Source organism: Chrysochloris asiatica, unplaced genomic scaffold (genome assembly GCF_000296735.1).
Source record: "Chrysochloris asiatica unplaced genomic scaffold, ChrAsi1.0 scaffold00011, whole genome shotgun sequence".
In the NCBI taxonomy this organism is placed as follows: domain Eukaryota; kingdom Metazoa; phylum Chordata; class Mammalia; order Afrosoricida; family Chrysochloridae; genus Chrysochloris; species Chrysochloris asiatica.
This window is the reverse complement of record NW_006408529.1, coordinates 1260723-1286216: the sequence shown is the minus strand read 5'-3', so window position 1 is coordinate 1286216 and position 25494 is coordinate 1260723. Positions and strand designations below refer to the sequence as shown.

Here is a 25494-nt window from a genome sequence, read left to right as displayed (position 1 = left end):
GTGGCAAATCATTTGCAAATCAGCCATGCCTCTCCCTATGAAATAATCCACGACGGACTTGGATTTTGAAAATTTGTGTGAGATGGGTACCAAAATAACTCAAAGAAGAGAATAAATAGAAGTGCTTGGATATCTGCAAACAAAAATTGGACCCATATTTGAAGGAAGGTAAAAGTTTTTCTGAAAAAAAAATCATTACTGGTGATAAGACATGGATTCATCACGATAAGCCTAAGAATAAATGACAGAGTATAGATGGAAACATCCTCAATCGCTGACCAAGAAAAAGTTCAAAAGTAAACCATCACCTGGAAATATCGATGCTTACAGTTTTCTCAAGGGCCAGTACTGGACCACTATCAGGAAAAAGATTCAACCATCACCAGTGCTTGTTTGCTATAGTGAGATGCTTACAGAAGAGCTGAAGCTTAACTTTGGATTAAACACAAAGGACTGCTATCCAAGGGCATTGTGATCTTGTATGATAATGCACATCCACACACCTCTGCCCACATTGTTGACACTCTGCAAAAACTTCATGTTGAGGTGTTAAAACATTCTCCCTATAGTCCTGATCTTGCTCCATTGGACTTTCACCTATTTGGTCCTGTGAAAGTAGCCCTTTGAGGGTACAGATTCACCTCTGATGAACAAGTTAAGACAGAGATGCATTTGTGGCTCACATGTCAGCCTAAAACATTTTTAATAAGGGAATATGAAAGCTTGTTGACAAATGGACAAAGTGTATTGAAAAGCAATTATGTTGAAAAATGATGTTTTTATCTTTTCTAAAAGTTGATTAAAATAAATTGTACAGCCAGCGTGCAGATAACTTTTAACTCATCCTCATAATTCATATTACTCACTGGCATTTGTAAAATTAGACAAACAAAAGTAGTACTGCTTCCAGGACCAAAGTGCCAGGAGCTGCATATCACAGTGTGTAGCGGGTCATATCATGAAGTATTCTGTTGTCTATTACTATGAAACAGTCATCATCAGTGTTCAGGAAAGACCTCTGAGGCAGATAATACTGTCCCTGCAGTGAAATCACTCTGCATAATATAAAAGGCAGAACAAGAGATAGTGTAGCGTCATATCTTAGGTTAGAAGGTTTGGTTAGAAGCACTGGTTTCTGAATCCTTCAGATAAGAATCAGATTTCATTGTTCTCTTATAAGTATTTTGGTCACTTTGTTGAACACTGAGTCTGAATAACGTGTGTTACATAAGAATTGACCGTGTCTGTTAGACTTTGGAGTCCTGGTATGGTGCTGTGGGTTAATACACCAGACTTCAAAGCCATTTGAACTGCAGGGTTGGTGGTTCAAGCTCACCAGCTGCTCCTCAGAAACCCTATTCAGGGTCACTATAGGTCGTACCTGACTCGACAGCCTATAAGATCAACAAATCAGGCTTTACTTTTGCTCACAGGTTTTGTTTTCTTTCTTCTTTGACAGGTTCCTGGGCAGATCGATCACCACTCCATGAAGCAGCAAGTCAAGGTCGTCTTCTTGCTCTGAGAACACTGTTATCACAGGTAAAATATCACACAGAGCTTAAAATATTCCCTTTCTTATAAGCAAGTAGCATCAATTATCTAAACAAATTGATGCTAATATAATAAAACTGCTTAATAAATTTTATTACTGCCTTTTATTTTTAATTCATATTGTTATTTGTTGTTGTGTGCTGTCAAGTTGGCGCCGTCTCATAGCAACCCTGTATAGGGTTTCCAAAGAGCAGCTGGTGAAGCTTGAACCACTAACCTTGCAGTTCAAACTGACCTTGCAGTCCCGCACATTAACCCACAGTGCCACACCAGGACTCCTTAACTCATATTAGTCAATTATTTATTTATCTTTTAAACTTCTTTATAAATATTTTGTCATAATCTTATTCCATAGTATTTCAAATTTCTGATACAATATTGAAGATGTATCCAAGCAGTGCTTAAGTTTATGTATATTTAGTAAGCATTCTAAACATGCTTAAGTCTGTACAATGTGTACATTATCTAGTTAATTGTGGATTTAACATTATGTAGCTTGTTGTGGATTAATTTAGTTGTAAAGACATTAAAAAACAGGTTATCAGATCCGTAAACAAATTTTTTTTTTTTTTGTTTACTTTATGGTCATCTGTAATATGCTCTGGTGATTTGATGGTAAAAGCTATAAAACAATTATTTCTACATCTGCCTGGTCAGCAGAATCATCAGAGGAAAAGTGAAAAACCCAGATTCTTAAATGAATCAGAAAATAACTGGGCTTGGGGCTATGCGTTTTTTGTAAGCTTCCAGTATAGATCAAATGCATACCCACATCTGAAATCATGACTTTCATGCTTACCAAGAGGAAGGAATTTTCTCAGATAGCTATGAGGAAAGAAACTAGTGTTTCCAGAAGCAGAGTATCCAATAAACAAGGTAAGCATGGGTTTATTTGTGCATACTTACTAATCTGTAGTGAATATTTTCCCATGGGAAAACATGTGAAATGGTTCTTTACAGATCAGTAAATTGATACAAGTAAACACAGGCTTATGTTGCTTACTGAGTACTCTGTGCCTGTCAAGGATAGTAAATGGGAAAAGCCTTTGAATCTTTAAGGTGTGCAATTGAGAGAGAAAGGGGAATGCCAAACAGACCTGGAAGCAGAATCACTGTTAAGATGAAAAAAATGTGAAATTGTTCACTACAGATTAGGAAGTAAGCATAAGTAATCCTATACTTACCTTGATTACTGGATAAGTCAACATTGAGTATTGCTCAGTTGGAACACTAATGTCACAGGACTCAAGTCCTAGATTCTAGGCAGGCACTTGAGGGGAATCAGAACATATTTGAGCCTTCACTTTCTCATCTGTAAAATGAAGATGTAGGATGAGGTGCTACCTTAGGGATTCCCATGTGACTATTTTACTTTGCTCAGCACTTGATGGGAAGAAAAAGTCAAACCTGTAGAAAGGTCAGTGATTTAGAGAGCAGTGCAGTTCTTTAAGAGGAGAGCAGTGTTGACTATTTGTCAACATGTATTTCACTGACCAGCCAAGGAGAATTTTAAGCTTTCCCAAAGGCCATTTCGAAAGGTAATATGCTCAGCTGCACTGTCATAGAGTACACAGCAGAGTGGGATTAATTCTTGACGTTTGACTACTGCTAGCCAACTGGGAATCTTCGAAAGGATAATTTAAGGAATCTTAAAAATTGCCGCTTGATAATGGCAAAGATGTGGAGTGATTATCTAATTTCTTGTTTTTAAGAATCTTCATGTCCATTCTGATATTATAGATGATTGAATCTGTTTATGGGGATTTGACTATGAATATAATTTCTACTAGACAATGAATTACTAAAAATAGCAAGAAAGCAAAGAATCTCCAGCCTAATAACACAAATTACTATACTTGGATATCATTAGTTTAATTGGAATAAAAATATCAACAATGTTTACTAAGTTATAATAGACTAGTGATAAGAGTCTGCGCATTTTCTATATGACAGGTATTGTGATAGTAATTGTTTTACAAACATCATCTCATTTAATCCTCATGATAAGCCTTAGGTTTAAAATTCAAGTTACTTGTTTAACGGTTGTTGTATAGCAGAGCTAAGATGTAAACCTAAGTTTAACTGACCCCATAGTCAGAGTTCTTAACTACAACACCAAACCTAATTCTATCTATCTAGTGACAAAATTTCACAAAACCTAATTGTACCTATTTAATGACAAAATTTCACAAAACAGCTTACTACAGTTTTTAGTCTTTGTTTGTTTGTTTGTTTAGCACAGGTTGAGCTGAACTATAATTTTATATCAGATCCCTAGTGGCACAAACAATTAAGTACTCCACTACTAACCTAAAGGTTGGCAGTTCAGACTCAGTCATCCACAGGAGAAAGATCAAGTGATCTGCTTTTGTAAAGATTACAACTGAGAAAACTCTTTGGGGAATTTCTACTCTGTTACGTGCAGTTGCTATGAGTCTGAATTGACTCAATGATACACAACAACAACAATCAACAGTACTAGTTGCCATTCCAACTCATAGTAACTCCATATATATCAGAGTAGAACTGTGCTCTATAGAGTTTTGTTGGAAATAGATTGCCAGGTCTTGCTTCTGAGATGCCTCCAACTTCTCAGTTGGCAACCAGAAATGTTAATCTTCTGCACCACTCAAGGATTAGCTCCATTCAGAACAAGCAATTCAGCCTATGTTATTGTTGTTGTTGTTGAGTGCTGTCGAGTCAGTTCTGATTCATAGCAACCCTGTATAGGGTTTCTGAGGAGCAGCTGGTGAGTTTGAACCACCAACCTTATGGTTCAAACCAACCTTGCAGTTTAGCATTGCTCCTACAGTGTCACACTAGGTTAGGTGTTATCAAGTCTGCTCTAACTCATAGCATGTACAACAGAACAAAACCCTTGCTGGTCCTGCATAATCCTTATTTTCATTGTCCTATCTGAACCCATTGTTGCAACCACTGTGTCGTCAATTCATTTCAGTGAGGGTCTTTCTCGTTTTTGAGGACTCTGCTTTATCAAGCATGGTGTCCTTCTCGTGGACTAATCCCACCTGATAACATTTCAAAAGTACCTGAGACGAAGTCTTGCCATCTTCACTTCCAAGGTGCATTCTAGCTGTACTTCTACTAAGATAGATTTGTTGATTTTTCTTGCAGTTCAAGGTGTATTCAATATTCTTTACCAACATCATAATGTAAAGGCATTATTTGTTTTTGGTCTTTCTTATTCATTGACCAGCTTTCTCATAATATGGTGTGATTGAAAATACCATGCCTTAAGTCAAGGTGCACCTTAGTCCTCCCAATGACATCTTTGGTTTGTTTTTTTTGTAACACTTTAAAGAGGTCTTTTGCAATAGATTTGCCCAATGCAATAATTCGTTTGATCTCTTGATTTCTACTTCCTTGGTTGTTAATTGTATCAGTGTTTTAAAGGAAATATTGGACAACTTCAATATTTTCTCTACTTAGTCATTATTTTGAGAAGAAATAAAATAATAATAGCAACAACAACCGAAAACAATGTATACAAAACAAAAACATTAAGAAAGCTAAATTTAATGGAAACATATTGGTGGTGGTTATGTGCCATGGAGTCGGTTCCGACTCATAGCGACCCTGTACAGGGTTTCCGAGGCTGTAAATCTTTACAGGAGCAGAATGCCTCATCTTTCTTTGAACTTCTGACCTTGCGGTTCGCAGCTTAATTCGTACCCACTACGCTACCAGAGCTCCTTGGAAACATATTAGAATCTATTAAAGAACATATTTTAGGCAGTACCAGATCTAGGTATCATGCTGCTATAATGATGGGATTAAGTAGTCCTGACACCTGATTGATTCTGTGACATTTGAATTGATAATCTCTGCTTAAGAGAATTTGCCTGAAATGCTTTGTGATTTTATATAACTTGTTCATGCTTCATAATTATTGATGTCATATTTAGGGATATAATGTAAATGCAGTAACCATAGACCATATCACCCCATTGCATGAAGCCTGCCTTGGAGATCATGTGGCATGTGCCCGGACTCTTCTGGAAGCTGGAGCTAATGTAAGTACCTTTTTAAAACATTAACATATGAAAATCTATCGATTAAGAGCCATGCAAAATTCTCATCCTTCTTTCCTTCCCTTACCCCTTCCTCCCTTCTGCTCTCTCTGTTTCCATCTCTTTCAAAGTAGTGGTCAAATAACAGCAAAAATAAAACTTGTGAATTGCCTCAGTCTAATCATTGCACGCTATGAAGATTTCTGATAACTGCAAAAATGGGTGTAAACATGCTACATCATAATACATGACATTTTTTAGATTATTTTCCACTTTTATTACTCTAAACAGCAATAGCTGAAAATCATTATGCCTATAAGCTTTGTCCATCTGTTGGATGATTCATCATTTTTCTTTACATAAATTCTCACAAATAGAATTACCAATTTTAACTGCCACCAGCAAATAGTTTTATTACAACTTTTGTCACCATTGCATTTTCCTCTGATAACTGATATTTATGATTTTTCCAAATTGATTTTAAACCAATTATTCAATTTACATTAGTGACCATGTATCTCATAAAAATATTTTACTCAGTCATATGTCTATTTACTCAGTCACTTGAAGTCTTAAATGTCTTCCTTATTGATATTTGTTGTTAGGGACTGCTGAGTCAGTTCCAACTTAGAGCGATCTTATGTACAACAGATAAAAATACTGCCCAGTCCTTATTGATGTGTAAGATAAATATGGTCAGGCACATTTACTACATATATTTTCACAATTATTTTTAACAGACTGTACAACTTTATTTTTAGTGTATGTTTAAGTGAGTTAATCTCATTCTAAGTGTTTTGCTTTGGTCTAGGTAAACGCAATTACAATAGATGGTGTGACTCCATTATTCAATGCATGCTCACAAGGCAGTTCAAGTTGTACTGAACTTCTGTTGGAATATGGTGCCAAAGCCCAACTGGAGTCATGCCTTCCTTCTCCCATACATGAGGCTGCCAGTAAAGGTAAGGTTAAGGGACAGAAGGAGAGAAAATTCCTTCAGTAGCATGCAGTGCTTGAAATGATCAACGATAAAGCACTGCAGGGGAGAAGTTTGGGTTTGGGAGAACTTGTGTTGGGGGATGTTCATTATTAAATAAAAGTAAACTCAGCCCTACTCTCTGTTGGCAGGCCACCATGAATGTCTAGAAATACTGATATCCTGGGGCACAGATGTTGACCAAGACATTCCTCATTTGGGAACTCCTCTGTATGTAGCTTGCATGGCACAACATTTCCATTGTGTCCGGAAACTTCTTTATGCAGGTATTTGTCTTCAAAATAACTTTCTATTCTGTCCAAACACACAATTATTCAGCTTTATATTTAGCTCTTTAACTAAGAATCTTTAAAAATTATACTTCATTGTTACAAAAATAAGGGCCCTGGTGGCACAGTGTTTAAATAGCTTGGCTGCTAATAGAAAAGTTAGCAGTTTAAACCCACAAGCCTCTCAGCTAGAGAAAAATGTGGCAGATTACTTGCATAAAGATATACAGCCTTGGGAACCCTAGAGGGCAGTTCTGTTCAGTCCTACTATGAGTCGAAACCTACTTAATGACAATCATTTGGTTTTGGTTTGTTATAAAACTGTTCTTTCTGAGGAAAGAAGAGTGATTAAAAATTGGAGACACTTGGAATCAATTAGTCCAATGGTCTAATGGAACATGTGAACATCAGTCTCTATGACCCTGATGCCAGAAGGTCTAGGCAGTGCCCTGCCACCATACCAACCATTCTGAAATGGATCACATTTGTTGTTGTTGTTGTTAAGTGCCATCGAGTTGGTTCCGACCCATAGTGACCCTGTACAGGGTTTCCGAGGGTGTAAATCTTTACGGGAGTAGAAAGCCTCATCTTTCTCCCGCGGAGCGGCTGGTAGTTTCGAACCGCTGACCTTAAGGTTCGCAGCCCGATTCGTAACCACTACGCTACCAGAGCTCCATATTAGAAGATCCTTAATAGAGTGGGGAGAAATGTGCAACAAAACTCAAAATTATCAAAAAAGACCAGGCTTACTTGTCAGAAAGAGACTGGAGGAACCCATGACTCTGGCCCTCGATCACCCCTTAGGTCTGGAATGAAACTTAACTTCATAAGCTAAGTGGCAGATAGGTATGTTAGTGGGACAATTGCATTAGAAGAAAGGTATTATGCTCACTATGTATAGACAACCATTCCAAATCAAAAGGGCAAAATTTACCTAAGAACAAAGTTCAGAAGGTTTGGGAAGGAGGGTGAAATGGAAATAAGAATCACAGAGAGGAAGTGGGACAGCTGATGTTACTTGGAGGGGATTACAATCATTGATATGAAATGGAAGTATATATGATTTGTTGAGTGTAAATCTGATGATCTGTTCTGCAAATGTTCACTCAATTCCCAATAAAAAGTAAACAAGAGAACAGGGTATTTTTATTGGTTATATGCTTATATATGGAGTCCTGGTGTGGCATTGCTGGATAATGCACTGGACTGCAAGGTCTGTTTGGACAGCAAGGTCAGTTGTTCAAACCCACCAGTTGCTCCTCGCAAACCCTATATAGAGTTTCTATGAGTCAGAACTGACTTGATGGCACTTTACAACAACAACAACATACTTATATATAAGAGTCCTAGTATGGCTCTATGGGATAAAGTGCTAGACTGCAAGGTTGTTTTGAACCACAAGGTCAGTGGTTCACACTTGGAAACCCTATACAGGGTCGCTATGAGTTGGAATATACTCGACGGCACTTAACAACAACAACAATATTTATATATAGTATATATCAGAACCGACTTGACAGCACTTAACAATAACAACAACATATATGCTTAAATATATAGAAGTCCTGGTGTGGCACTGTAGGATAAGCATTTGACCCTAAGGTCAGTGGTTCAAACTTACCAGCTGCTTCTAGGAAACCCTATACAGTGTTGCTATTAGTCACAAGTGACTCAACAGCATTTAACAAAAAACAATAGTGTACTTATATATGAGATTATTTTCAATAAGGACATTTTTTTCCTATTGAAAAAACTCTGCTTGAATCCACCACTTACCTGTTAATATGTTAGTTTGACTGTACTGTTGTTGTTGTTAAGTGCTGCCAACTCGGTTCCAACCTATAGCGACCCTGTATAGGGTTTCTGAGGAGCAGCTGGTGAGCTCAAACCGCTAACTTTGCAGTTCAAATGACTTTGTAGTCTGGCGCATTAACCCACAGCACCACACAAGGACTCCTGAGGTGGCTTGCATGTTGCTGTAATACTGCCAGCAGTATAAGGGTCACGCATAGTGGACAAGTTTCAATGGAGTTTCCAGACTAAGACAGACTAAGAAGAAGGGCATGGTGATCTACTTTAAAAAAAAAAAAAAAAAGACAATTGAAAAACCTTATGAATAACAACGGAATGTTGTCTTATGTAGTGTTAGAAGATGCATCCCTCAGGTTAGAAAACACTCAACATTTAACTAGGGAAGAGCTGTCTCCTCAAAGTAGTCGCTGTTGTTAAGTGCTGTCGAGTCAGTTCTGACTCATAGCGAAAGTTTACCTTAATTATATGTATGGAGTACGTTTACAAGACCTTCATTTGCTCATGTGGTTTGAATCAAAATGAGGAAATGCAGCTGCAAATAACTATTAGTAATAGAAGAGTGGAATACACAAACTATGAATCTAGGAAAATTGGAAGCCATAAAAAATGAAAGAGAACACAAAGATTGATATCCTATGAGTTAGTGAGATGGTATTGGTCACTTTGAATCAGAAAAAAGTTAAGGTCTACTATGACATGAATGACAAATTGAAGAGGAATTGCATCATATTCATCATCGAAAAGAACGCTTCAAGGAAGACCCTCAATGAGAAGAATTGACAAAGTAGCTGCAAGTGGCTCAAACATAGGAAAGATTGTGAAATGGCGCAGGACTGGGTAATATTTCATTCTGTTGTACGTGGAGTCACTGTGAGTTGAAACTGACTTGAGATCACCTAACAGCAACAACTGAACTACTTGAGTAATCTTATCTTCTACAAAGCAAAAAATTGAGTACTTTCCCATATTTAGAACTAACTGTCTGACTTTAGACATTTTACCTTTTTTTCAACTGTTTTTAATAGACCAGTTCACCAAGGTACTGCTTTAACCCTCTGAAAACCGTTTTCCCCCTGACATTTCAAGACCTTAGTGATTTCTCCTAGCATTGGACAGGGAGTTCCTGTAGGATATAGATGATACCTTTTTTTCCCCATCATCTGTTTTCTTTACCACAGTGCCTCTCATGTGGCAAGTGCTTAAAATAGAAATAAAACTAACAAATGGATTTTGTTAGTACTTACTATTTATGGCAACCATTTGTCCCCTTGATTTATACTTTTTTTTAGCAACCCCTTTATGCTCACATTATTATAGTTAAAATTTACATCTAATATTTTATTCTAATTTACATCTTACCCGAGTCTTCAACATGAGTTATCTTAGTAATCATTGATTGATTGTTATTCTTTGGCCTTATTATTCCCATAGAATGAGAACATAGGATTCATGCTTTAGTGAATTTATTTTTCTAGTAATATTTCTTCCACTCAGCATTTTATATTGGATTAGAAGAATAGATTGAAGAAGTGCTGTTAGTACTTGTTATTTTCAGTCCTTATTCTTGGATAAAATTGATAAAATCAGGAGAGTTTATGCTTTCCCTTCCTGCTCTATTTTTCTATGAAATATCATTTTGCATTTTTTTTTTTAATTTTGTTAAGGAATACTGAAAGCGATTACATTTACTGGAATTTGAGCATAGCAGAAGGGCCATAAAGGGAGTATTAAAATGTACTGCTTCTTATAGACGCAATTAGTTTTACTTAAAGTGTCAGAAAAACAGAGTTGAAAAGGACTTAACACATTTATTGGTAACCATCTATGTACTTGAATTTTTTCTTTAAAGATCATTCTTTAAAGATCATTCATTCACTGCAGTAAGATAAAATCAATATGCAATAGGTAATTTCATGTTTGTTGTTGTTAAATGCCGTCAAGTTGTTTCCGACCCATAGTGAACCTCTAGAGGGTTTCCAAGGAGTGACTGGTGAGTTTGAACAACCAACCTTGTAGTTCAAACCGACTGTGCAGTCTAGCACATTAACCCACAGCCCACACCAGGACTCCAATTTCATGTTTAGAATATTTAATGTAAGCCTTTTAAAATTTTACTTTTCATGTAAAAATATGATGTGCCTCATTCACTTAAGAGGCTCTGTGCCTTTATATATTTATTGTCTTAAACTATATGAGTGATAAGTGACAGAAAAAAATCTCCTATATTGTCTGGATTTAAATCTAGATTTATGAGTTTTCCAATAAATTAAAGAGCTCATTGTCTTAAAATACATGAAAAAAAAGTGCAATAGGCACTGAATGATATTAAAATCTACCAACAATAATAGAAATATGGAAATATATATGAGTGAACTTAATGGTATACTATTTATAATTTTAGTTAATATATTACTTTTGGAGCACTTAAACATTTTTAAACATTGGTTTATTATGAAATATTTTAAGCATACAGAAAAGTATGTAGAACAATATCAAATGTAGGCACTGACCATCTAGATAACACTATTCTTAATACTTTGTATGGAGTCCTGGTGTGGCATTGTGGGCTAATGAATCAGACTGCAAAGTAGTTTGAACTGCAAGGTCTGTGGTTCAAGCTCACCAGCTGCTGCTTGGCAATCCTATACATGGTCGCTATGGGTCGGAATTGACTCGATGGCACTTAACAACAACAACAACAATACTTTGTATAGGTGTATATATATATATATATGAAACACACACAGATGTGGTATATACCTACATATGTACAGTGTGTATGTGTATGTAGGTGGAGTCCTGGTATAGAGCTATAGGATAAGTACTGAACTGCTAACCACAAGTCAGTGGTTCAAACACACCAGCCTCTCCTCAGAAACCTTACACAGAATTGCTACAAATTAAAACTGACTCAACAGCACCTAACAACAACTACAATACATGTAAGTATATGTATATAAATATAAAGAAATAATTCATTGCAGTCCGAGTTGAGGGCCCCTTTGTATCTTCATCAAGCACTCTCATTTCCCTTTTGCCACTGAGGTAAGTGATTCATCTCACCATTTGTGTTTTCATATATCATTTTCTATCTATATGTAGGTGCTGATGTACAAAAAGGCAAATACTGGGATACCCCACTACATGCTGCTGCTCAACAATCCAATACAGACATTTTAAACTTACTGCTAGAATTTGGAGCAGATATCAATGCTAAAAATACAGAGCTTCTGCGACCTGTAGAGGTAGCTGTTTCTAGCAGTTCGGTGGAAAGACTATTGCTTCAATATGAAGGTAAGAAGAAAAAATACATTTGCATGAAATATATGGAAATATAGTAAATCTTTCAAAACTTGGAACCTGTGTAAGGCCAAAACCTGTAAGAGAAGGGGAACACAAATATCTTGCAGTAAGATAAACAGTAGAAATTGGTGCAACTGTACCCCGTTAAAGGTAGGAAAATTATGAGACCCAGAAAAACAGTGTAGCTTCATCCAGTTGTGGCTCTCCTTGCTTTAACTGCAGTATAAGGGGTTCTTTTGGCTGGCATGTAAAATAAGGATGGCATAAAAATTTGAAACATATTTTATGAAAGTAGACAATCTTATAACGTAGATTTTCTCTTTTAAAATGTTACCATACTGATTTTAATTTTATCCTTTCATTTTATGCAAACTTTAATATATTTTTGGTTAAATAAATTCCATTTGTTTTGAGATGCCTAGTATGTGTCTCTGATTTAATATATGCTCATTGATATTTGGACATCTGGTGTGACGCTGTAGGATTAGCACTGGACAGTGAACGGCAATGTTGGCAGTTCAAACCCACCAACTGCTTCTTGGGAACTGTACAGATAGGGTCGCTATGAGTTGGAACTGACTTGATGGCATGTAACATTAACAACAACAACATTAATATTTGGAAACATGAACCATTTTTTAAGGGCATGCACCTGCTATAACATATGTGGAAACATAACCAGGAAATACTTTCATACATAAGACAGCTTTGGTTCTAAAACAGTATTGCTAATTCTAAACCAGCTTTTTTAATATAATAAAAAAAATTATAAAATTTGCTGTAACATCAACAATGGTATACATGTTTGAGAAAATATTAGTTTTTAAATGTCCCCTTTTGGCACATAACACTTCCGGAGATTTTGATTTATAGTGCCTTCAAAACACAAAATTTATTTTGGAGGCTTTAACTACAACAATAATTTCATAAACCTGAAGATTATAATGTCTTAGCAAACAAATATGAAGTATATATAAATTATAAAATATCTCATAAGTAAAATCATTACAGATACTTATATAAATTCCATTAATATAGGGTCATAGTATCCTAATTCACTACAAAGCATTGTTATTACTTATGATCTTATTTAACGTATCTTACAATGTAAAAAATCTATTTGGTTTTAATTAGAAAATATCATTCTGTCTTTTTGTAGTTACTCCAAGCTCTCTTTGCCAACTTTGCCGACTCTGTATTCGAAGCTACATAGGAAGACCAAGATTGCACCTGATCCCACAGCTCCAGCTGCCAACATTATTGCAGAATTTCTTACAGTACCGATAAAGCAGGAAAATAATCCTAAATACTTTGAAAATCTTATTTCAGCTACGTAATATCTATTTCATATTAAAATCCATTAAGATAGGGTAGAACTAAGAATGAGATCTCCCAGGGAAGAAGTAGACTATCAATTTTCATTTTAAATATAGTAGTTATTATTATTTTGTTATGCACTTTTACTGTTTTTGACTATGTTTTTGTGTGCCCTCGAGTTGGTTCTGATCCATAGCAACCCTGACTAGGGTTTCCAAGAGAAACTGGCCGATCTTGTGGTTACCAGTCAAGTGTGTATCCTACAGTAGACTATAGTGTATTTAAATTATCTACATTTCCATAAGAGAAACATGAGGCTTTCTATTCCCATAAAGATTAAGACCCCAGACACCCTATATAGGGTCACTATGAGTTGGAATTAGTTTGGTGACAATGGGTTATATATTATTAGCTATTGCAGCACATTCATCTACTGATTTAGGAAAATATGAGACATTCTTCATTTGAAGTTGTTTTTAGAGAGGAAAGGAAAACATGATCTCACACTAAAATTATTCAGAATATATTACATTTTAAAAGGTCCATAGACTTCAAATAATGGGTTAAATTTTTCACTTTACTACTGTAATTAGCTCTATTTTAATATTAATACAAATGTAAGCATAATAAAGAGCAAGAAATATCTTTTTAAAATAACAATGACTGTTATTCAAGAAATACATTATATTGAATACATGCTTGTCTATTTCTTAAAGAAATGACAAATCTACCACTCCTTCCCCTTATCCCATGCCAGCATAGAACTCACAAGTCACTTCGCTATCTTAACTGGATCTGCTACAGAAGTTGGTAGGACTAAAAGTTAGTGCTATCCTCTCTCACTGAGATGTTTAAGACATTATACATCTGCTAAGGTGATTTTTGTGTGTGTAGCATCCTCCTGGTGCAGCACTGTAGGGTAAGCACTGAATCACAAGGTCTGTTTGAACTCCAAGGTCAGCAGTTCAAACTTACCAGGCAGCTCCTTGAAAACTCTATATAGAGTGGCCATGAGTTGGAACCCACTCAATGGCACTTAACAACAACAACAAGGCTATTTTGAAGGAGCCCTGGTAGTACAATAGAATAAGTACTGAAATATAACCACAAGGTTAGTAGTTTAAACCCACAGGTGTCTCTGCAGGAGAAAGATAAGCGTGTCTCTTCCTGTAAAGATTTACAGCCTCAGCAACTCTATACAGGGTGGCTATGAGTCAGAAACAATGCAATGACTAGGTTTTAAGCCTATTTTGTGAGTTCCCTGGGTGGCACAAACAGTTAAGTGATTGACTACTATCCAAAAGTTTGGCAGTTTGAATCCTCCCAGGGACCCCTCAGAAGATAAGATTGGAAATCTGCTTCTGGAAGATCACAGCCTTGAAAGTTCCATAGGGCAGTTCTGCTCTGCACACCTGGGATTCCCATGAGTTGGAATAAATGACAAAGGCTATTTTTTATCTCCTTTCTTTTTAGAGTTAGGATTAGTCTCGTGAGTTTTCTCCAGTGCTTTTATAGTTTCCATTCCAGTTTTCTTTCATTTAAGAAATTATAAACAGCTAAGCACTGGACTGCGAACCACAAGGTCTGCAGTTCAAACCCACCAGTTGGTCCTCGGAAACTCTGTACAGGATCGCTATGAGTCAGAACCGAGTTGACAGCACTTAACAACATCAATGCTCATCAAGATGGAAGAAAATTAATTTTATATCTAATTCAATAATAGGCCATAGGTCAGTGCTCCTTAGCAGTGAGGTTGTGAGATGTTGTCTCTCATGCTTTGGACGTGTTGTCAGAACCAGTTCCTAGAGAAGGAAATCATGCTAGTCAGTGAAGAAGAGGAAGCCCCTTCAATGAGATGGATTGACACAGTGGCAGGAACAATGGATTCAAACATGACAACACTTCTGAGGGTGGCACAGGACAGGGCAGTGCTTCGTTCTGTTGTACATAGAGTCACCAAGAGTCGGAACCAATTCAGTGGCATTTAACAACAATAACAAGTCAGACTCCAGGTCAGTCGAAGTTTGTAGAAAGTGGAAGATACAGAACTCCTTAAATTGTGGAGTTTTTACAAAAACAGAAAGGGGTGCCCCTTAGGAAACTGAGAGACCTTAACATTTCTACCATCTAGATACCTAACCATTGGCCATTAAGTAGATTTTACTACTTAGTGACCTTATATAGGGTTTTATTTTAAAACTGTCAACCTTTACCAGATAAGGCAGCCTCATCTTTCTCCTGTGAGCTGCTGGTGGGTTTGAACCGTTAACCTTATATGGACTCTATGTTGTTGAGTAAGTGCTTTCGAGTCAGTTCCAACAAGGATACCCTATATAGGGTTTCCATGGAGCGGCTGCAGTCCAGTGCAATTAACTGGCAGCATTACACCAGGACTCTATATATAGATCTTAATAATGGTATTTCTAATTATTTTTACACAAAATAAGGGTTTAGAGTACACTGAATTATTTGCAAGTGATAACGAAAGTGATGACTGTAAAGAGGAGATATTACTAAGCTTCTTTCCTCTGCAAGATTAAATGATATATTTATCCTCTTTACCTTAACTGTGCTTGAGTTCTACATAAAACATTTAAAAAAAGAAAAGTTTTAGTGCTTCCTTTTGATTATGGATCTAGAAATACAATAATCAAGATAGTTAGAACTCCTTGTAAAGTAAACAAAAAAAACATTTGATGACTATTATAAATTTAAGGAGTCCTGGTAGCGTAGTGGTTACGAATCGGGCTGCGAACCTTAAGGTCAGCGGTTCGAAACTACCAGCCGCTCCACGGGAGAAAGATGAGGCTTTCTACTCCCGTAAAGATTTACACCCTCGGAAACCCTGTACAGGGTCGCTATGGGTCGGAACCGACTCGACGGCACTTAACAACAACAACAGTGGTATTGTAGGATAAGCACTGGACTGCTAATTGCTGCAAAGTCTGCAATTCAAAATCATCAGTGATTCCTGGATAGAAAGAGAGGACTTTCTGTTCTCATAAAGATTTGCAGTCTTGGGAAACCCTATACAGGGTCCCTATGAGTTGATGGCAGTGGATTTGTTTGTTTTTACTACAAATTTATCAAATTTCCCAAAGGCAAATATTTTGACCACTACTTAATAATCAAAAGATTATTTGATTATTTCCTATTTTCTCTCCTCTGGACAATTGTCTGTTTTGTGGCAAACTCTGGGAAAATAAATTGTTATTGTGAATAACCCCAAAGTCACTAACACTGTATTTTGAAAAGAAATAATTTGCAGTTTAAAATATTTGTTTATATTTTCAAAACTAGAAATAAAGCTGTAGCATATTAATTAAACAATGACTTCTTTGTTACTAACCAAAAAAATAAAAAATAAAAAAAATAACCCATACAAAACAAAACAACAAACCCACTCCCTTTGAGCCAATTCCAACTCATAGCAACCCTATGTAGAGTTTCTGAGGCTGTAAATCTTTAAGGAAGCAGAAAGCATCATCTTTCTCCAGTGGAGTCACTGATATGTATGAATTGCTGACTTTGCAGTTAGCAGTCCACTGTTTACCCTGCAAACCCACCAGCTCTTCTAATGTACTTGTTTTACAGAATATCTCAGTCTGACAGGTTTGTAATGGCCTCATAAACGGTGTGCATTAAAATAGATTCTTACTATAGGATAACCTCATTGTATATAATTAGCTATTAATGCTGCTTTTTCATAAACTAGGCTTACCACTAGTATTTTCCCTGAGCTTGATATAAAGTCATTATTATTGAATGTAAAAGCAACATAACACCTTCCTCTGTATTGATTTTGTGCCAGTAGGAGAAGTAAATATCAAGTATCAAAATTTATACCAAAAAGTTTCAGAATATCTGCATCTTGTATCTTAGCTTGAGTATGATTGTCTTATCAAAGAAGTGTTCTATTTAAATGTGTCATATTAAAATGTTAATATATTACAGTGTGATACTATGCCTTGGAATAAAACCTTTTTTTCTGATCTATTTTTGTCATGGAAATTATGGTTTCACTGCACTCTTTCTGCCACCACTTTTCCAAACATTTTATCATGAACATTTCAGAAAAACAAATAGATACCTCAGAAAATTTCTAATATAGGACACCTTATACAAGTACACACCAATGGACTTTTAAAAGTTCATGGGGAAATGGACTAGAAAAAGAATGAATTTTTTCCACCAAATCTTTCAAGCTTCCCTCTCCAGATATCTGTATGTGTGCGTGTGTGGATACATGCACATATACACACAATTATTAATCACTTAATGCTCACCATACAGTCTGTGAAATTGGAAGCTATGTGATTTAGATATTAGGTAAACACCTGTGTCCATGGGGCACACTAGTCTGGGAGTTGCTGTGTTGGCAGTTGGCCAGGGTAGCTCTTATGAGGGATGCCTCTGGGAAGCACTTTGTTAGGTCCCACCTGACAGGCAGTTCTGGCAGCTCTGGCTGTAGACAATTCAGGTGAGCACTTGGCTGTGTTCCACCTAGCTGTTGCTGCCTTCCCTGCTAAGCCAGCTGCTGGGAAACAGCTTATCTGTAAGATGTTGCCCAGTGAGGGGGTGGTGTGGGCCAACAAAGCCAAGGGCTGGGGTTTCTGGGGCACATACCTTTCCATTGGTGGTGCCCTAAAGAACCTCACTGTGTAAAACACAGTGACTAGATCCATCTAGTTATGGGAGTTGAAGGGAACCCGTGTTGGGAGTTTGGACATATATAAAATAAAACATCCACTGGAAGTGTTATTTTAAGTTGATTCATTCATTATGCATCATTGGAATAAAATGATTGGGTCTATTTTCTAGAAGTATGAGGGATTTAAATTTTTCTGTGTGAAAAACACAGAGCGAATTAGTGAATTAGCAACTTTAATGGTTGTCAATGAATCAAAGAAAAAAAGGATATGGTCCTGGGCGGACATATTCTTTGGCATCACACTTGACAGAATTAGAAAGGATATCACCTGAGAAGAAGCTATCAAAGCATTCAGTGGCATGATGGGTCCTGTCCTGGGAAGAAGTCTCCCTTTCTGCAAGCTCCAGCAAAAATTAACATTAAAAGTGTTGGGAGAGAAGATATGAAATGTCAGGCAGGTAAAAAACAGAATTTCTTCCCTGAAGAAGTAGATGAGGATGGGTTGAATGATGTGAGCATTCCTGAATTAGATCAAAGGAATAAATAAATAGGTAGAGAAACATCTGTTTCCGATCTCATTTTACCCACCCACAAGATGGAATAATACTCCACATCAGGTTCTTAAAAGAATTAAAGTCTGAGAATTGCTTTTTGGGGTGTGTGTGAGTTGCTGTGGACAAAAAATGAGAGGGTTACTCCACTCCCTTTCTCCTGCTAGTGTTTGCTGTTGCTGTTAAGTGCTGCCAAGTAGATTGCAATCCATAGTGACCCTGTATAGGGTTTCCAAGGAGCAGCTGGTGAGCTTGAACCACCGACATTGAAGTTCAAACAACTTTGCAGTCTGATGCATTAGCCCACAGCGCCACTACAGGAGGTGGCACAAATGGCTAAGCATCTATTGCTAGTCCAAAGTTTGGTGATCCAAACCCATCAAGAAGCATCTTGAATAACAAGCCTGGTAATTCACTTCTGAAAGATCACAGTCTTGAAAAGCCTATGGAATAATTTTGTATGCATAAGGTTGCCATGAGTTGGCATGAACTTTATGACAACCAGTATCAACAAAAATTTGGTGCATGACTTGCCATCTTTTGGTCCCTAAGTTTAACTACTTGTTCAAGAGGATGTCCATGAGTTTTAAAAGAGAAGACTGTGTCCCATAGTAATTCCTGTCATTTCCCTTTCCAACCTTCCCATTTTTGTTATGAGACTTCATTCTTCATTGCTTACTTTCTCTCACAGACAGTGATCTGCCCTGCACAATGATAGTGTTTGCAAGATGGGCAAGAAGCTGCCTTTCTGCCATTCTAGTTTTGTTCTTGCATGTGGAGGGAGCACCACAAGCACAGTACTTCTGGCCTCTGGACCTATACCCCCAGTCTCTCCCACAACTCTTCCCCCTCTCTCACAGGAGGTGGCTAGTGAAGCTGGAAGGAGACAATGAGCACCTATTTTCCTCTCCCTCTGTATTTTAATTGAACACTCACTGGCCTCAAGAACTCTCCCAAATTCCTTTGCACCATACATTTTAGAACAGCTGATCTGCCCTACCCAGCTCCAGCACTGTCTGTGACTAGGGAGACACTTTACTCTAATCCTGGGCTTAGGTATCAGGAAGACTTTTGTCCATAGATGCAAGCCACATTCTCAAATACTCAATCAGGAATAGACTTCAGTTTTTCCAACTTTATCAGTCTCATCTTATTTCAGAACTCAGGATGGAAGGAAGAACGTTTTGAGTCCATTTATAAGACCAAAATGGATGTCAGAATAGACTCTGAAACTTGCACTAAAGCATAGAGATGTTAAAGAAAATAGAAGCAATGAGGAGGTAAAAGAGCTGAATAGAAAATTTCAAAGGGCAACTTGAGAAGACAAAGACAAATATTATAATGAAATGTTCAAAGACCTGGAGTTAGAAAACCAAAAGGGAAGAACATGCTCAGCATTACTTAAGTTGAAAGAACTGCAGAAAAAATTCAAGCCTCACTTTGAAATATTGATAGGTTCTATGTGGTGCTGTGGGTTAATGCGCCAGACTGCAAAGCCATTACTCAATCTAGAACTGCAAGGTCAGTGGTTCAAGCTCACCGGTTGCTCTTTGGAAACCCGATATATGGTTGCTATGGGTCGGAACTGACTCGACGGCACGTAACAACAACATTGGCAAAATATTGAATGATGTAGACAGCATCAAAAGAAGATGGAAGGAATATACAGTCACTGTACCAAAAAGAAATGGTCAACATTCAACCATTTCAAGAGGCAGCATATAGTCAAGATCCAATGATACTGAAGATCCAAGATCTAAGGTGTACTGAAGGCACTGGCAAAGAACAAGGATCCAGGAATTGATACAATACAAATTGAAATATTTCAGCAAACTGATGCGGCACCGGAGGCACTTACTCATCTATGCCAAGAAATTTGTAAGACAGCTATCTAGCCAATGGATTGGACGAGATCCATATTTGTGCCCATTCCAAAGAGGTGATTCCAAAGTATGTGGAAATCATTGGACACTATCATTAATATGTTGTTGTTGTTAGGTGCCATTGAGTCAGTACCGACCCATAGCGACCTTATGCACAGCAGAATGAAAAAGTGCCCGATCCTGGACCAACCTCACTATTTTTGCCATGCTTGAGTCCATAGAGGCTGCCACTTGGCCAATACATCTCATTGGGGGTCTTCCTCTTTTCCTCTGACCCTCCACCTTACCAAACATGATATCCTTCTCCAGCGACTGGTCCATCCTGACAATATGTCCAAAGTATGAGAGACGAAATTTGGTTATCTTGGCCTCTAAGGAGAACTCTGGCTGCGCTTTTTCCAAAACGGATCTATTGGTTCTTTTGGCAGTCGATGGCACTTTTAGTATTCTCCTCCAACACCATAACTCAAATGCATCAATTCTACTACAGTCCTCCTTATTCACTGTCCAGCTTTCACATGCATATGAGGTTATTGAAAACCATGCTTGGGTCAGGTGCAACTTAGTCCTCAAGCTGACATCTTTGCTCTTCAACACTTTAAAAAGGTCTTGTGCAGCTCTTCCCCAGTCACATTTTGAGTGCGGTTTCTGTAATAGCTGAGCATCTTGAATTAGAAAGCAATGGATTTCTTGATTCTGCTACAAATTCCCCTATCTGTAAGCCTTTCAATCTTCTAAATATTCCTTTATATGTAGTTCAGAGTTCTAGCACCATCCCCTGATGCTGCTTGGCCCGGTATTCTGTGTTGTTGCTGACAGAGCTCCTCACTGCACATCTACCGGATCCACCATCTTGATTGAAGAGCATCATTAATATAGCATGCAAGTAAATTTTTTCTAAAGGTAATTCAAAAATAGCTGCAACAGTTTATTGACAGAGAACTGCCAGAGGTTCAAATTGGATTTAAACAAGGACATGGGATGAAGGATATCATTGCTGACATCAGATGGATCTCGGCTGAAAAGAGAGAATACCAGAAAGATGTTTACCTGTGCTTTACTGACTGCACAAAGGCTTTCAATTGCATGGATCATGACAAGCTATGGGCAACATTGTGGAGAATGAGTATTCCGGAACACTTAATTGTACTCATGAGGAACCTGTACATAGAACAAGAGGCAGTTGTTCGAACAGAGCAAGGAAACACTGAATGGTTTAAAATTATGAAAGCTGAGCACCAGCCTTGTAGTCTTTCACCGTAATTATTCAGTCTATGCTGAGCAAATAATCTGAGAAGTTGGATTATATGAAAAAGAATGTGGCATCAGGATTGGAGGAAGACTCATTAACAACCCCCAATATGCAGATGATACAACCTTGCTAGCTGAAAGAGAAGAGAACTTAAAATACTGATGAAGATCAAAGACTACAGCCTTCAGTATGGATTGCACCTCAGTGTAAAGAAAATCAAAATCATCAAAACTGAACCAATAAATAACTTCATGGTAAGTGGAGAAAAGATTGAAGTTGTCAAAGACTTCATTTTGCCTGGATCATCAACATTAAAGAAAACAGTAGTCAAGTTAAAGGAAACAGTAGTCAAGAGACTCAAATGATTCAGTATTGCTTTAGGCAAATCTGCTGCACAAGACCTCTTTAAAGTGTTCAAGAGCAGAGATGTCAGGTGGACTGAGGTGCACCTGACCCAAGCCATGGTATTTTCAATAGTCTCATATGCATGTGAAAATTGGACAGTGAATAAGGAAGACTGTAGAAAAATTGATGCATTTCAGTTATGGTGTTGGAGGAGAATAGCAAAAGAACTATGGACTGGAAAAAGAACAAGCAAATCTTTGTTGGTAGAAGTACAACCAGAGTGCTACTGAGAAGCCAGGATGGTCAAACTTCATCGCTCATAATTTGGACATATTATCAGGAGGGACCAGCTTCTGGAGAAGGACATTTTGTATGGTAAAGTGGAGCAAAAATTAGGAAGACCCCTAATGAGATGGATTGTCATAGGGGCAGCATCAGTGGGCTCAAGTGTAGCAATGATTTTGAGATTGGTGAAGGACTGGGAAATGTTTCATTCTGTTGTACACAGGGTAGCTATGAGTCAGCATTGACTTGCTGACACCTAACAACAACAACATAAATCAACAAACTAATTAACTCTAAGGCCTACTCATAAGTAGGAACCGACTTTTCAGTGATAACTTTATCTTGATGCAATAATATTTAATCATACTAGGAAGTAAAATATTGCTAAAGTCTTCAAAGAAAAATGCACAATTATGCATTTTGCTTCTTACCACAGGTCTCACTGTTCGTAAATTCACAGGCTGCTTGTTCTTTTTCTTCATCTCTCAAGCCCAGATACGTATATACAGAACACAATTCTAATGTTGCCCTCCCACCGTCTCACACCTCCTTGCCCTGGTCTATGAAGGCTACCCCTTCATTCACTGTGACTGAAATATCCTTTCAAGAAACTACAATATTTACCCACTGCACTTTGCTACTTCAGAGTCTATGCTTCATTCTCAGCAGTAAATTTCTGCAAGTTTGAGTTACTCAATCTAGAACAAGTTTCTCAAGCTGGGCACTATTGACCTTCAGGAACAGATAGTTCTTCATTGTGAGTGTGATCGTATACATTATAACATTTTAGCAGTACCCCTGTCGTCCACTCAAATGTCAGTAGTTCTCTCAGTGGTAATAATGTCTCTAGACTTTGCTATATGTTCTTTGGGAGTTGGCACAGGTGAAAGCCATGGATATAAAACAAACCCTCAGAGACCTCATTTGTTAGGTGCTGTTGAGTCAGTTCCCAACTCATAGCTACCCTATGCACAACAGAATGAAACACTGCCAATCGGGCACTATCTTTACAATAGTTGTTAGGTTTGAGCCCATTGTTGCTGCCACTGATTCAGTCCATATCATTGGGGGGGGGGGAGGTGTCTTCCTCTTTTTCATTTACACTTCACTTGACCAAGTATGAAGTACTTCTCCAGGGACTAGTACCTCCTGACCATATGTCCAATGTATGAGAGATTAAGTCTCACCATCCTCACTTCTTAGGAGCACTCTGACTGGACTTCTTCCAAGACAGATTTGTTTGTTTTTCTGGCAGTCCATGGTACTTTAAATATTCCTCATCCATACCATAATTCAGGAGTCCTGGTGGGGCACTGTGGGTTAATGTACCAGACTGCAAAGCCGTTTGAACTTCAAGGTCGGCAGTTCAAGCTCACCAGCTGCTCCTTGGAAACCCTATAGAGGGTCGGAATCGACTCAATGGCACTTAACAACAATAACAACCATAATTCAAATGCATCCATTTTTTCCTAGTCTTCCTTATTCATTGTCCAATTTCACATTCATATGAGGTGATTAAAAATACCATGGAATGGGTCAGAAGCACCTTAGTCCTCAAAGTGACCTCTTCGATCTTTCACTCTTCACAGAGGTCTTTTGAAAAAGATTTTACTAACATAATGCATCCTTTGATTTCTTGACTGCTGCTTCCATGAGCAGTGATTGTGAATCTAAGTAAAAGGAAGTCTGATCATTTCAATCCTTTCTTCATTTATTATTATGCTATTTATTGGTCTAATTGTATGGACTTTTGTGTTCTTCATATTGAGATGCCATCCATACTAAAGGCATCTCAATATAAAGAACACAGTCTTTTATTTTATCAGTATTTCAAGTCCTCTTTACTCCCAGCATGCAAGGTTGTCTCATTTGCCTATTTCAGGTTGTTAATGAGTCTTTCTCCAATCCTGATGCCACTTTCTTCCTACAATCCAACTTCTCAAATTATTTGCTCAGTATACAGATTGAATAAGTAAGTAAAAGAATACAACCCTGACACACACTTTTCAATATATGCTTGTTCTGTTCTAACAACTGCCTCTTGGTCTATGTAGAGGTTTCTCAATGAGTACAATTAAGTGTTATGGAATTCCTATTCTTTGTAATATTATCCACAGTTTGTTATGATCCACACAGTTTAATGCATTTGTGTAATCAATAAAGCACAATATGATTCAAGTACATACCTTTCTGATATTCTTTGCTTTCAGCCAAGATCTATCTGAAGTCGGCAATGATAGCACTTGTTCCATGTCCTTCTGAATCCAGAGGTTTGAACCTCTGGCAGCTCCTTATCCATGTATCACTGCAACTATTTTAGAGTTATCTCTAGCAAAATTTAAATTGCATGGGATATTAGTCATGATTTTGATGATTTTCACATTCCATTGGATCACCTCTCTTTCGGCACAAATATGGATCTCTTCCAATTGGTTGGCCAGGTAGTTGTCTTCCAAATTTCTTGTTATAGATGAGTGACCACCTCCAGCAGTGCATCAATTTGTTGGAACATTTCAATGTGCTTCAATTTAACCTTACTAAGACAGGTATTTTCCGTACATACAAAGTTCTGACAATATATTTGGGGCATGGAGTGTTAAGAAATATTTTGACTGATGATGTTCAAAGAAGAAATCTAATCTGCACAAAAGGCATTAGCAAAAACAAGGCCCCAAGAATTGACAGAATACCAATGTTTTAACAAAAAGATGCAATGCTGGAGATGATTGTTCATCTCTGCTAAGACCATGCTACCTAGCCAATGGATTCAATGAGATTCATATATGTATTCATTCCAAAGAAAGAATATGGAGATTATCAAACACTATTATTAATGTTGTTAAGTGCCATCTTGTTTGGTTTGGACTCTTATATAGGGTTTCCGAGGAATAGTAGGAGGGTTTGAACCACCGACCTTATGGTTAGTAGTCTACAGTGCCACACTAGAAGTCCAACATCATTAATATCACACATAAATAAAATTTTGTTGAAGATAAATCAGATAATAAGAGAACATCAGAAATATATTTACATGGGTTTTATTAACTATACATAGTTATTCAACTGTATAGACCATAACAAATTATGGATAATATTGCAAAGAATAGGAATTCAAGAACACTTAATTGTGCTCAAATGAAACCAGTACATAGAACAAGAGGTAATTTCTGGAACAGAGCAAAGGCATACTGTGTGGCTTAAAATAAGATATGGTGTGCTCCAGGGTTGTAGTCTTTCTCCATAATTA

General features: G+C 37.3%; 1 protein-coding gene across 2 annotated transcripts in view; it reads left to right on the top strand.

The window, feature by feature from the left end:
* ASB5 (ankyrin repeat and SOCS box containing 5) overlaps positions 1–13277 on the top strand; it is a 67850-nt gene extending 54573 nt beyond the window's left edge. Inside the window, exons 2-7 of one of the 2 annotated variants that reach the window (XM_006834413.1) lie at positions 1460–1539; positions 5478–5585; positions 6394–6544; positions 6711–6845; positions 11763–11954; positions 13123–13277. In XM_006834413.1, coding sequence (XP_006834476.1) covers positions 1460–1539; positions 5478–5585; positions 6394–6544; positions 6711–6845; positions 11763–11954; positions 13123–13250 — 794 coding nt within the window. In that variant the 3' untranslated portion in view covers positions 13251–13277. The remainder of the gene's footprint in view (positions 1–1459; positions 1540–5477; positions 5586–6393; positions 6545–6710; positions 6846–11762; positions 11955–13122) is intronic. The other variant, XM_006834412.1, reaches the window with a different exon arrangement.
* Positions 13278–25494: the final 12217 nt, after the last annotated feature.